This window comes from Colossoma macropomum, unplaced genomic scaffold, assembly GCF_904425465.1.
Source record: "Colossoma macropomum unplaced genomic scaffold, Colossoma_macropomum, whole genome shotgun sequence".
Classification (NCBI taxonomy): Eukaryota; Metazoa; Chordata; class Actinopteri; order Characiformes; family Serrasalmidae; genus Colossoma; species Colossoma macropomum.
Window position 1 is genome coordinate 25,410,146 of NW_023494796.1, and position 14,316 is coordinate 25,424,461.

The window sequence follows — 14,316 nt, forward strand, 5'->3', positions numbered from 1 at the left end:
AGCTGAACTGCGTAACACAGCTGCTTCTGATCATCCTGAAACCTCACCCTAAACCCACAGCTGTGTGAAGAGAAGCCTGACTGTGCTTTTCCTCTGTCATTCATTTCCCTGACCACTCTGCACACCATCACAGATATATTTCACCTAAGTGTCAGAAGAGGAGGGAGGAAAAAAGCTAATCTAACTCGATCGCAGTGTGGCATCACCTATCAGCAGCAGCCACAAACAGATTTCAGCAGCACATGCGAACTGTGTGGGTGTGTGTGTGTCTCTTTTGTGTCAGGGCATGGGGTGTGTGTCTGTTTTGTATGTGTGAGTGTGAGAAAGAGAGAGATAGGATGGGAAAGTGAAGAGAGAGAAAGAGACTGAGAGAGAAAGAGCGATAGAGAGAGAGAGAGACAGAGAGAGAGAGAGAGAGTGAGTGTGTCTAATTGGGTCTGGATGTTCTCCCTCTCCATCCTCATCTCAGTGTGCTGCAGGGTTCTCTGTACAGGAGTAATGTGTATGTGTTGGGGAGAGAGAAACAATGGCTGTTCTTTATTTAGCACCACCTCTACCATACCACCCAACACTACAGCCTGCGCTAACACTAATTAGTAGCAGCTCAGCTTATTTTGTTTCCAAGGAAGGCAGAAAATCTCACAGAGACATTTTTATATGATCTCTCATACATCCATAATATCTATATGTAAATTACATATATATGTATGTAAGTACATGTTTATAATATTAATATGTCCCAAACTTGGGGACATATTATTAGAAAATAAACCTGTGCAAATACAAAAAAGATCACAAATTTCACACACATGCTATGTTAACATCCAGCATCTTTTCCCAACTGTCCAAGCCTTCTCCTCAGCATAGTCATGCACATTGTGAAGCACATTGAGTTCTAGTGTTTTTTTCCCCCCAGTTTTTGCCCCAATTTCCAATTCTGGTTAGAGCTTCCCCAGTCACACGATACCACCAGCGCTAGAAGGGTGAAGGCTAGCACAGGCTTTCTCCGAGACCCGTGAAGCGCCATCGCATATTTCTGAACTGCCGCTCTCACAGTGTCACTGGAACACACTCGGAAGAGAGCGCCAACCGCCAGATCTGTTACTTCAGCTAACAGACGCCTGCGCTGACTAGCATCGTGTTTGGGTGATGGGGGGAGAGGGGGGCCATCCTACCTACCCAGAGAGTGAGGCCAATTGTGCTCTCTTGGACTCCCGGCCACGGATGGCCAGGGTTCGAGCTTGCGATCTCCTGATGATAGGGCCAACGCTTAGATGGTTGCACCAATCGGGAGCCCTCAGTTCTGGTGTTTATTGTAGTCGTAGTCCATCAGGAGTCTCAGTTCTGTGTAGCTTTTAATCATGGTTTTGGAAACTCTTGTTTTATCACTTATTTCCATTTGACTTTCTCCCTCCTTATACAAGTTGATTATATGCAATCTACTCACGAATACTTAATTTTAGTAAGGGCATTTTCCATTTTGGAGAGCAGCCAGATGTTTTTTTTTTTTTCTTTTTCTTTTCATTGTAGAGATTTGGTATCTATAAATGTCTAAACCTATGCACATATTTGTGTGAGTTTATTTTAAGCCTGCAGCTTTGTAATGGGTGAATGTCCAGCTTGAGCCCTCGTTGTGTACAGATAAAGCCTGTTAAATTGTTAAATAAAGGGATTTATAATCTACTGTCCATTAACAGTTAATTGTAGTGACCCTGAAATTGGAGGCCAGACAATGAAGACTCACATATTTATGCATTCACTGACACTGTGTGAGAAAGCCCAGTGGAATCAGTTCATATCCATAGCCTGGTCTCTAGGGTCCGCGATTCATCCTCTAAAATCAATGACTGTTTGAACCAAACAGAATATTGGAACAAACCCACCCTCTCACACATTCTCACACATAGCCTTGAATATCAACACTGAGTCAATACGCTTTTCATTATCAGGCAGATTCACATTCATGTCCGCTTCATATCATTTTTCACTCGCTACAAATCAAAACAGGCCCTATTCTCCTCAAATCAAATTATAAACTCCGTCTGAAAGATGGAGATTTTAATTCATGAGGTGTTATGGTTTTCTTTGATTCATGATATTGGCCTCCTGTCAAAGCTTTCCGGGTGAGATTGATTACGCTTATCGATTAGACCATCGCCAACCAGACAAAACAGATAAATGTTTAGGCCATTTTGGCACAATATAAAGGTGAAGCCATTGAACCGTTATCATTGTTATTGTTGCTTTTCAAGGAAAAGTACATAGACTAATGAGGAAAGAAGCAGCAAGATTCTTTATTGGACATTATACTTTGAAATTCTCATAGGAGATTATTCTTTATGCTCCCTCTCTGAGGAGATTTCTTATCTTTGTCAAGGTAAAAATCTATCGAGCAGGGTTCTCCAGGATCGCTGCGGTGCTCAGTTTAGAGTTTTCTCTGCCTACTCATCAAGCTGAATCAGGGCTGTTACTGCAGAAAAAGCACCAGGCTAGGAGGATAAAATATAAAAATGTTTGTTTGTAATCACATTCATAATGCCTGTATACAGACAGTAAATACTGCATCACTGTTAGTTCATCCAGCCTCTCACCTATGAGCAGAGATTCCTAGAGGAGCCTAAATCCATCTTCACTTATTTTAATGAGGCAGTGATTTAAGTAGAAATAAAAATGCCAAAAAAATGAGGTACACATAGACCTCAGGTCCAGAGTTCACTATAGAACTGCAGTGGAGCATCTTAGTATAGTTTGGGTCTATCAGTAAAGGAACTAAAGTCTGTCCAGGAGCTGAACCAACACAACAGAATGATATCCTTACAAATGTCCTTGAATAGAAGTAAAAATATTATTGATTGAAACACATGCAAGGTTAAATTTATAGTACTAGTATAGTATGATGATATTAATCAAACAGTACAATTCAAATGATAAGACCAGTCCCAGCCTTCTTTTTTAGAGAAATACAGATTGATAGTAGATGAAAATGAGTAAATAGAACAGGCCTGGGTGATAAAATACTAACTTATAAACATTTTTTCATGTCAATAATGCGAGTTAAGGGTGATTTTTCCTAAAATGGAACTACTTACTACCTACCTCTGGTTCTCTCTCTCTTTCATATCTTTGTTGCTCTCCCTCTTCTTATTCACTCTCACTCACTCTTTCTCTGTCTGTCGTTTTCTCTCTCTCTCTCTCTCTCTCTCTCTCTCTCTCCCCCCCCCCTCTCTAGGAACAGTCTGGGGAAAACAGGTGTTGCTCTAACACTCAAACACACACTTGCTTGTTCTCGCCCTGCTCAAGTGTTTCTCAGCTCCTGTGTTGTGTTGTTCAGCCATGACCACAATAGTATGTGTATTACATGAGGGGATGTAACACACCTTAGAAGTTTCCCTCGGCAAAGTATTATTAGGGTTGTTGACAGATAAGGTTTTCCAAATTGTCCAAATTTCCTAAAATTTGTCAGAATAAAAGTCCTCAGTTGTCAGTTGCACTGTATGGCATTTGAAAAAATGTAATTTTCAGAAGAACAGGCAAATATTTTTTAGTGAGTTGAGTACTAAAGTACTAGTACTTGAGTACTAGTTTTAAAACTGCCCTATTTTTCAACACAGGCTTCAAACATAAAATAAAGTATTTTAGTTAGAATTGTATTTGATCATCTTTTTTAATAGTTGACCCCTTAAATGGCCAGGGCCCACTGACAGGCCCAGAGTTTTATTACACACTGGTATAACCTTAGAATAGCTCAGCCAGTTTGCATTGAAGTCCCTGTAGTTACTGAATAAGCCTTAGTATGTAATGATAAGCCTGGGATTTTAATGGGGTTAATCAGCATATATGGTTGGACGGTAATACCGCCTGATATTTTTAGATTTTCAGAGGCACAGAGGCCTGAAATGAATTTTAATTTGATGCACTAAAAGTATATTCCCATAAAGAATGTGTGGTATAATGATGTGATATACATTTATCAAATGATTTGATAAGAAAATGTTTCGGGCATGTTATGCATTCAACCCATTCTTTATCTAATAAAAGCTAAACAGCCCAATGTCAAAATATGCATCCAGTCCTCACAAAAAGCTAAACACACACACACACACACACACACACACACACTTTTTTATTATAAGGTTTCTTTCAGTTGAGCATTATATGCTCTGTTCTCATGTAAATCAGCTAATGTGCTGTTTGTGTTGTCTTAGACTGTGCTCTGTTAACCTTGCTATATTTAGAGGTCACATACATTTATTTAGAAGCATTTAGCACTGTAAATCTTCACACATTGTTTTTTTTTTTTCCTGTGATAAAGAACTGTGTGACCTCTCTAATGGGTGGCATCTCATCTAAAGGCTGAAGCCAGTATTGAAGTGATTTATTTTCTGTCTTTCAGATTCTGCAGTGTCTCAGCATTAAATAGTTAGATTAACTTTGTGGCATTATAGTTCATTATAGTTAACACATATGAACACAGCAGGTGTGTTGATGTGTGCGTGCTCAGAATATCAGTGTGGATTTATATTTGAAGTGTGTGTGTGTGTGTGTGTGTGTGTGTGTGTGTAAGAAGCGTCTCTGATTTGCATCGGTTCATCTCAGTACTCCAGCAGCCCTGGGCCTTTTTTAATTTTAGTCACGCATCCTATTTATGTAGAAAAGAAAATTAGATTGGAAGGATAGTGCAGGGGGGAGGGAGAGAAAGAGAGAGAGAGAGAGATAGATGGAGGAATGCTTCTCAACACGTCCTCTTCACCAGTCTGGTGGCCATTTTGTTTCTGATCCTCCCTCTCTCTGCTTTCCCTCAGTAAAGCAGCACATCCGCGAGGACGGTACTCAATGTTCTCTCAACTTTTGATTGTTGTTTTCAGAACAGTTCTGTTTTCTACACTCCTCTTCTGTCTGTTCCCTCTGTTTTGCCTGTCCTCTACTTTCATCCCTCTTTCGTTATAATTATTCAGCAGCCAAATTACACAAAGTAGCGACAGCTTATCCCCGAGAGAGAGAGAGAGAAGAAAATGAAAAGAGAGAGACAGAGAGCTAGAAATGGGGAAAAAAGGGGAAGACAGAGAGATGGAGAATAGAAAAATAAAAAAGAAAAGAAAGAGTGAAAAGGGAGAAGGAAAAACAAAAGGGGAAATAGAGAGGGGGAGAAAAAGAGAGAAAAGGGGAAAGAGGGAGAGAAAGCAACAGGGAGTAAAACAAAGGCAAAGTGAGAAGGCAAAAGAGCAGGTGAGAGAAGAGCAAAAGAGAAAAAGAGAAAATAGGGAAGGAAAGAGAGAGGAAAGGGGGTAGAAACAGTGAAGGGTCCATGAATGGACTGACTGAGTGTGGAGAGGATAGAATTGTCAGGTGGTTGTTATGATTGCTGAGCTGCTAGAGGATTTACATGTTGTATTTTGAAAGCAGCAGAAACACTGACTGAATTATAGCTCCAACAGTCTCTCACTAGATTCATCGTCTAACCTCTCATTCTCCACAGCAATGAATAATGAGCCCAGTGTTATTGATTAATTCATATCAATTACTAAATCAAGTCCACTAATGTTAGTCAGTCTCATATTTGCATGTTATCCATCAAGATCATTTTCTTCTGTAATGAAGTTCACCTGTAGGCATAAGTATCTGTCTGTCTGTCTATCCATCCATCTATCTGTCTGTCATTGCTGCATGAAATGGTTCTAATACTAGTATTGAGATTGTATTGCTACATACTACGGTTGCAATACACCTTGCGGTAAACAAAGTACATCAGTGAAACAGGTATGACATGGTTAAGTATTGGCCTGCATTATTTTTGAATAAAATGATTGACTTTTATTGGATTATATGAAACCTTTTGTCAAAATGTAACCAAGTTTTTGGAACGGTGATTGGTCAGGATTGTACAGCAATCAGTAAAATACATTGTGATTGGTTAGAGGCATCATTTACGTATTGCAGCTTTCTGCAGTGTTAGTATCTATCTGTCTATCGATATGTGTAACTATCGTTTCATCTAACATGCTATTTATTGTTCTGTCATTCTATATATTGTTGGGTCTATCTTTCTGTTCAGCTATCGTTCTGTCTATCATTCTGTTGTGCTATTATTCTGTCACTCTGTCTGTCTATCTATCTATCTATCTATCTATCTGCAGTGACATGCAAAACTTTGGGCACCCCTGGTCATAATTTCTGTTAATCTCTGTGAATAGTTAAGTAAAAGATGACCTGATTTCCAAAAGGCATAAAGATGACACATTTCTTTAATATTTTAAGTAAGATTACTTTTCTGTTTCTTTCATTTACGGTTTCAAAATAACAAAGGGCCCGATGCAAAACTTTATGCAGTGCTTAGTAACTCCCCCTTTGGCAAGAATCACAGCATGTAAATGCTTCTTGTAACCAGCTGAGAGTATTTCAGCTCCTGTTTGGAGGATTTTCACCCATTCTTCCTTGCAGAAGCCTTCTAATTCTGCAAGATACATCTGCATGGCATCTACACATCTGCTCTTCAAATCCAGTTTCTGAACCTGGGCTCACCAGTAACAGTTAACAGAACTGCTGATGTAACTGAATGTCTGCCTACTATCAAATCTACCAGTGAATGCAGAATTCAGGACTGAAACTGGACTCCAGGTCCAGATTTGAAGACGTCTTTTTCTCTCATTTCTGTAAATGTGTTACATAATTTGCATCATTCTGTGGTGCCATTTCTGTTTCTGTGTATCATTCAGTCTCTCATAGAAAGTGGATCTGTTTTTTTCATGCACCTCCTCTTTTTTGCTCACACTTAATGCTGAAAGCACACATTGAAAGAGTTTGCTAGTCACATACTGTACAAGTGTCTATCCAGGCAGTGAAATAGTGCTGCTGGTCAAGCATCTGTCTGCCCCTTTGTCTGGCCCTCTCTGTGCACCTCTGCCTGCTTCTCTGTCTCTCTCTGCCCATCTGTGAATACACTTCACCTTCCATTACTCCATTTGCAAGAGCAGCTGTAGTGAGCCTCCTTACTATGCATGCTACTCTCAACTATTCAGTGCTGCACCATTATTATTCCTACATACTAGCACATCCCTGTACATACACACACACACATACACACAAAAACGCTACACCCACACACACCTCATGGTCAGACTTACCTATTGAGTTTCTTTCCAGAAAATTCCCTGAGAGAAAAGATAGCCTTGAAAAGAGATCGAGAGAGAGAGAGCCCTGTGGTTTCTGTAATTGCCATAGTGGCCATGGCTGCCTCTGTAGAATAGCAGTTGTTCCCTATTTTTTCTTTCTTGTAGGTCTCTGTCCTTGAAGAAAGGGGTGCTAGAGGTGGATGTTGGGTTGAAATGAGTAAACGTTAGCCTGCACATTTTAAATGAAATCAGTGTTCAATATGGAACAGCAACATATCACATGTCTACATGATACACTGTCTAAATCATAACTTATTGCAGATATTCTAAGCAACATTGGGCCATTGCTATTGGTCCAGTTGCTATTTTCTCATCATAAAATTTTGACACAGTGCAAGAGAAGCTGACCTTTTCAAATGGTGAAAAAAATAATAAACACAAAAATAGAATGACAAGGTTTTAATGTGACAGCAGCGACATATGCATTAAATAACCAAATGCACACAAACTAAATTTTATGCAAATATGTCTGAAATTACATCTTTATTTCCCCTCAGTCGGTTTATCTCCCACAGTTTGATCTCATTAAACCTGAAAATGTCTCTGACCTTTGATTTTCTGCCTCCATGACCTTTGATTTCATCATTCAGAATCCTCTACCAGTGTTGTCTTATGAAAATCATATTAATCTCTCTCTTTTCTCTCCCTCTCCTGTCTCTGTCAACCCCCCCCCCCTTCTTTTTTCTCTCTTTTTCACTTTCTCTCTTTCTTCCCTCTCTGTCCTTTCCTCCTCCAGCTGGGACTACCTACATCTTCGGCCGCGGAGGAGCCCTCATCACCTACACCTGGCCGCCCAACGACCGGCCGAGCACGCGGGCAGACCGGCTGGCGGTGGGCTTCAGCACGCAGCTGAAAGAGGCCGTGCTGGTGCGGGTGGAGAGCGCCAAAGGACTCGGAGACTACCTGGAGCTTCACATAGTAAGACATGGGGGAATGTCTTTTTTTTGTGCAGTAGAGTTTGTGAGTATGTGGGGGTGATGGAAAAGGATGTGGCTAGATGGAGAAGAGATTATGCAACTACCTGAAACTCCACTTGGTAAGACAAGATCAGGGAAATGGCAGATGGACATGAAGAGGAACAAGTGATAATTGTGATGACTGAGTAGAAGGAATGTAAATAGATGATAGGAATCAAGGAGAGACTGGAGAGTCTTACTGGGTTGCTTTTTCTAAATTTCTGATAATTATTTTTTTTACATTTAAACAAAGTCTGTTTTGTAAAACAGTGTTCTGATTTAAAGTGGTCATAGAGAAATTTGTTGACTTCACCTTCACCTGTTTGTGAGTTTTTATAGGTCATGTTGACAATGATGGAAATGTTGAAAATGTTGAAAAAAAGGTTTTTTATTTTTCTCTGAGCGCTATCTTACCTTACAGCGCCCTCTCCACTATGAATGCATTGTAAAAACACATTTTAGGCCAAAAGCTGATGTCAAAATTATTGTGAAACAGTGTGTGGTTCTGGTCACCACTGCTGTGAACAATTCTGACTCGGTAAGCTTTGTTTATATTTTATTGATTTAATTATGCAGAATATTGGAAAAACTGATGGAATACCTCTTTAATGAGGGCCACAGTGGTCCACAAGGGAATTGATGATGAGGCTCGGAATTGACACACTGTGAACTTCTGATTTCATTGTGAAAAGCTGAATGTTTTGGAGAGGAGTCCTGGAGCTCCACATAGTAAGACACTATATGATGGTGATGGAGAAGGATGAGAACAGATGAAGGAGAGACTGTTTGATTACCTACCGCTCATATACTATATGCAGTAATACAGGATCAGAGGGGTAGAAGGCTCAGGAATGAAATCAGAATGATCAGGGAGATGTCAGTTGAGCTTAGAAAGGAACTGTTGCTTACTGTTGATGACTCTATGTTAGAGGAATAGGTGATAGTGACCAAGGAGAAACAAACCTTATTCTGTGTTAATAGAGGCTAGAGTGGTCCATGAGGAAATAGGCGGAGAGACATACAGTTAACATAGTGTCCACTGTTAGCGTCCATGTGGTTTTGCTGAAAGTTTCAGAGAGTAGATCTCTCTTTATCCTCACAGACCATCCTGCTGGGTTAACTGGGGCTGGAATGTCCACAGTGAAGTCCGCAAGGGAGTAGACTAGGGGATTGGGAATGAGCACACTGTAGTGCATTATTGTGAAAAGCTGTATGTTTCGAAGCACAGGCTCCTCCACGTAAAGATCCACACAGTAAGGCACTAAGAACACTAAGTGAGAACATGTTCATGACGTGTTGGTAAAGGATATTTGATGATATAATTGAGACAGAAGACTGGAGGAAAATATTAGGCATATAAACACTGCTGGAACCTTTTCAGGAACTTTCAGGCATGTTTTTATCATAACAACCAGGTCTAATTTTAGTTCCTCATCCATAACTTCAGGAATCTTTTTAATTTCTACCTCAGAGCAGGCACTTTCTGCAGAGCTGAAACTACTGAGGAGAAGGTTAATATTGCTGATTGGTCATCGCCAAGCTTCACAGTGGTCATAGTTCCTGCAGTGCAGTGGGAACTCAAAACAGAAATTCATTCAGAAACTATTTACTTCTCTTTAGCTGTTCAGAAGGTCCCAGAATTGTGGTGGAAACCTAACTAGTAAGTGACTTACAGTGGGATGTAATAGAGTATTGAGTTTCTCACTGGCTGTAGCAGAAGCTTCCTACTTATTCAGTCAAACACCATCTGCTTTAGCTTGCTATGGATCTGCTTCTGTCTGGCAGTCATTCAGCTGGTCATTAAAACACATATGGGTGTTTAAATATATTGATGGCGTCTGTGTTGACCTTCTCGCCTTTTTGGTGTGGTGAGATTCAGAGCAGGAGTTTATTTTAATGGAAGGCTCGCCTTCAACGATTAACTTTCACTTGACCTCACTGTAGCTTGGAAATGTCTATAAAAGTTGTGTTGAGTCAGGTCACTTTCTTGCGCACACACAAATGCATATGCACCATAAAGCATCTGTTTCTCTCTCAGTACTGTTGGCCCCTCTCAGAGGAGATGAGGAAGAGTCGACCTCTGGGTCAAATGTGTTAGCATCGCTTGCGGCCACTTACAGTCCAAACAAATTGAGGTCAGTGTCAGAGACAGCAAAAAAAAACCCACTGAGAAAACGAATGAAGACACAAACAGACCGAAGGACCATCCACAAAGTCTTAGTGACAGTTTTGTCAATGCTATATCTACACAATAATACACAAGAGAGAGGGCTGTACTGTGAGATATTGCCATTGGTTTGATGTGGATAGGCACAATACCGAAGGCTGAGCACATGAGCCAATCACCAGTACCAATATTTCAAGGTGTAGCGCAACCTTAAGCATATTACAGAAATTGTGTCATGGTTTCATTACTGATATTTGCTATGAAACATATTTTTTGAGGAAATTTTAGTTTTAAGATGGTTTATTTGCTTTCAGTAAAGAAAATAACTGTTCAATGTTTTGTGCTTTTGCTGCTAAGCAAAGTCATTTAATCAGCAGACTGTAGCCTTCAGCAATAACTCTACATTTACATTTCATCATCAAGATTTAAAGCTAGAATATTTTTTTCCAAAATTAGTTCATTTGATGACCTAATATCTGCAGGTCTACTGATGATGCCATAACATCCAACTTGTTACTCTGTGCACTATGTGTGCAAAAGAGAGTGCAGCGATGCGTATTGTGAACTAATCTATAAAGACCATGATGTATTTTTGTCATATCAGTGTAATCATATTGTTATATTCAGAACTTAGTAACACACTCTAAATTATTTGATGCTGGACAGTGTCATGACCTAAAATATGATGATAATGTCAGAGAAAACACATAACAACCATTCTTCTCTGCGCCAGCCCCTCTAAAATATCTCGTTTTTTATTACCCACTCCACCCCCTGTCAATCATTCAGATATTCATTGACCGAAGTGCAGCTTAGGGGTTTCAGTGAGCTAGTCATTCAGCATTGATTCCTCCATCTATCCCAGGGCATCAGTCTCACTTCGTTACCCCAGCGATGGCTTCATTAGCGTGGGTTATGAGTCAGCCTGTGGCCCACATGTCTGGATGTCCCTGGAGCTCTGTGCATTATTGAAAAATCCTCTCTCTCCTCTGTTACAGCCCTTTCATCTGAGCCCTCTCTCTCTCTCTCTCTCTCTCTCTCTTTTCCCTCTCTTTCACCTGTTTGACTGTCCCTCTAGCTCAACTCACCCTCTCTCTCTCTTTCTCTCTCACTCACTCTCACATTCTTATCCCACTAGTCTTGGTGCAATTAGCAGATGATGTTCAGGTCACTGATGGGCTTAGCATTGCAGAGCATTAAGTGTTTGGCCATCTAAAGTTCTTTACTCACACTTCTTCTCAGTGTTAGAGGCTGAATGAAACTATATGCACTTCCATATACACTTCATAATGTCTTCTTTGCTAAGGTGAATCATTGCCACCATTTAGAGTAGTCTACTGATGGCATGCATGGGTATTAATGATAATACACAGGTTATAGTGTAATTTTGTTGTGGTCTGTTTTAAAGCTAGCTTTAGAAATTATTGTCTCCTGGTCAGGCTATGCTTTATTCAGACTGAACAACAGCACAGATGTTTCAATAAGAGTGCATGCAGAGTGACCACCAATCATGTATACTGCATGTCAAAAACACACCAAGCTTGTTAAAACGATTTTAATACATGTTTCTTTAGCTGTTCTGCAAAACAAAACAATATTAAATTTTTTTTTCTGTTTCAAAAGCGGCAAAACTGAAGGAACAAGGCTTACTTTGAAAATAAAGCCTAAAGCTGCCTATTTTATCCCCTTATTTTGATGCACTCAGCATTCATCAGCACTCAGATCTTTCATCTGTTTAAACCACATTCAGAGTAAAAGATCTTCAATAACAATAGTTAATAAAGCTGCTAGATCAAAACCTACCAAGGAAGACACCTTGAAGAACGAGAAGCTGAGAATTGAAGCTAAATATATCCAAAAGATTAATACGTAGCTAACAAAACCTTTGCAGATATTTTATCTTACTTAACTGCGAAGCAAGAGTGAAAAATCAAACCTTACTTGAAAAATGTAAAACAAAAAGCAAGGTGTAATCAAACTTTTGGCATTCGGCTCCATTTTGGAGTGTTTGTTCTCTCCCTGATGCCACGTTTCGAGCATCTCTCCGCTCTTTATATTTGTCCTGATGGCTGCTGGTAGGATTTGCAGAGTGCATTTGTACGGTGCCAGTTTAATTATGCATGTGGAAATGTGATCAGATGTGCAGTGGCAGGCAGGGCGAGACAGGACCTTCAGATGAACACGCTCGCACAGATAAGGTGCTCAGATAAAGCTGGATGGCTCTGCAGATAAGACTGCCATGGGGTAACTCTTTCGTTCATCCTTCACAGTGCTGTTGTTTGTGTGTGTGTGTGTGTGTGTGTGTGTGTGTAAGTAAGCTGTACGTGTGTAAGAGAAGGGGTCGAATGTGGCTGCACTCTAACATTCAAGAGTTTTGAATCAATATTCTTGCAGATACACATTTAAAATAATTCTAGTAATAATAAACGCAAAATAACAAAAAAGCCACCACACGAAGGCTGTAAAAGATGACCAAGAAAGCTGTAATTTTTCACAAAATATATATATAAGGTTGTGGATTTTTTTTTTCTTGTTTCTCCAAATATTGATTAATATTAGCAATATGAGACGTGAGTATAAACAGTTTCAAATGTTGGACAGGCAGTGCTGCAAAGTGGCATAACACCTAATTTGAGCTATTCTGTTAAAACTTAACAATAAATGAATGTAAATAGATAATTGTGGTATTTTATTTATCATTTAACTTCTTGTTGTTGCAAAAATGCTTTGCATTTAGACCTTTAAAAATATCCACTGGTATCCGTCTTATTACATTTAACTCTATTATGTGTGTAACATTTAACCCACAATTTGGCTTAGTTTACAATACTGAGTTCAAAATCCAGTATCTTTATGACATTTTGAACAAGATTTGAATGGAAAAAAAATAATGGCGATGATCGTGTTGTTGGCCCTAGAGCTGGGAGGCAGGAGGAGGGTTCGAATGAGGTGTTGATTGGTGCAAACATTTGCAAACTTTTGTGTTGAGCGCAGTTGCGTTTGACGGTATAATTAATAGAATATTCATTCTCCATGATGCACATTGTTGCAGTTTTGAATAATAGCCATTAAAATGACGAGTGATTACAAATTTTGAGATGGTACTGTACACCAGTGTGTTTGTATGTGGAAAGGCTTAGGTGTGAGCGTGGGGGAAGGGGGGTGTTTGTTTTGATAAACACCCCATGATTAGAGGCACTGGTGAGATTTGGTGACTGTGTCTGGTCTGCTGGAGGTTTCCTCGCTATGCACACAGAGACATATTGATTAATGCTTCTCCTAGAGTGTGCAGTAGAGGGCCACAGTAATTAATTCCTCCTCCCGCATCAGAGGAGGCCCTGTCAAGCCTCAGGACACACACACACCACCTGCTGCTCCTCAAACCATGCACCAGGCGGCTGGGTAGCTCTCAGGGAATACTCAGGGCGCTAATAACAGCATGCTAGAATCCATTACAAGATGATTTTATTGAGTTGGCTCTAAGCGCCACCCAACTGCCATCTAACCCTTCTGCCGTAGCCAGTCGCAAAGCTCCTCCTGCTGCTCAAGTTAGCCTGAACCAATTAGATTCTACTCAGTTCTACTCCGCACTAAAGGGTGGTATCAAGCAATATTTGTAGACTTCACAACTGGTAAAGAAGTGAAAGAAAGGCACCTAATGATGTAAAACAAGTGTTCTGACATTTATCATGCTGAGTTCATTTCACGTTTTTGCCTAAAATCCCACCATGAGGATAACTACACTGAAGTATTAATGTCTTTTTAGCTACACAATCCTTCAGGCAAATCTCTGTCCCGACTCCTGGATGGGTTTAGAAAACCTTTTGAAAGAGGTGAGAGGCTATTCCTTTTTGAGGTCTAAGTTAAGGCTAAGATGAGACTGAAGCTTATAGATGAGAAAAATCACCTAGTCCTTTAACAGCAGCTCTTTGAAGAGCTTGGGTGAAGCTTTTTTGGTCTGAGTGGCTCTAAAACGTCACCGCTGCAGCTCAAGAGGCACAGCTGGATGGGCTTAAAGCCAATC

General features: G+C 40.1%; 1 protein-coding gene across 1 annotated transcript in view; it reads left to right on the top strand.

Moving 5' to 3' along the window:
* nrxn2b (neurexin 2b) overlaps positions 1-14,316 on the top strand; it is an 843,638-nt gene that overhangs the window by 718,786 nt on the left and 110,536 nt on the right. The window contains exon 17 of the mRNA XM_036583184.1: positions 7,906-8,087. Within this exon, the coding sequence (XP_036439077.1) occupies positions 7,906-8,087 (182 nt within the window). The remainder of the gene's footprint in view (positions 1-7,905; positions 8,088-14,316) is intronic.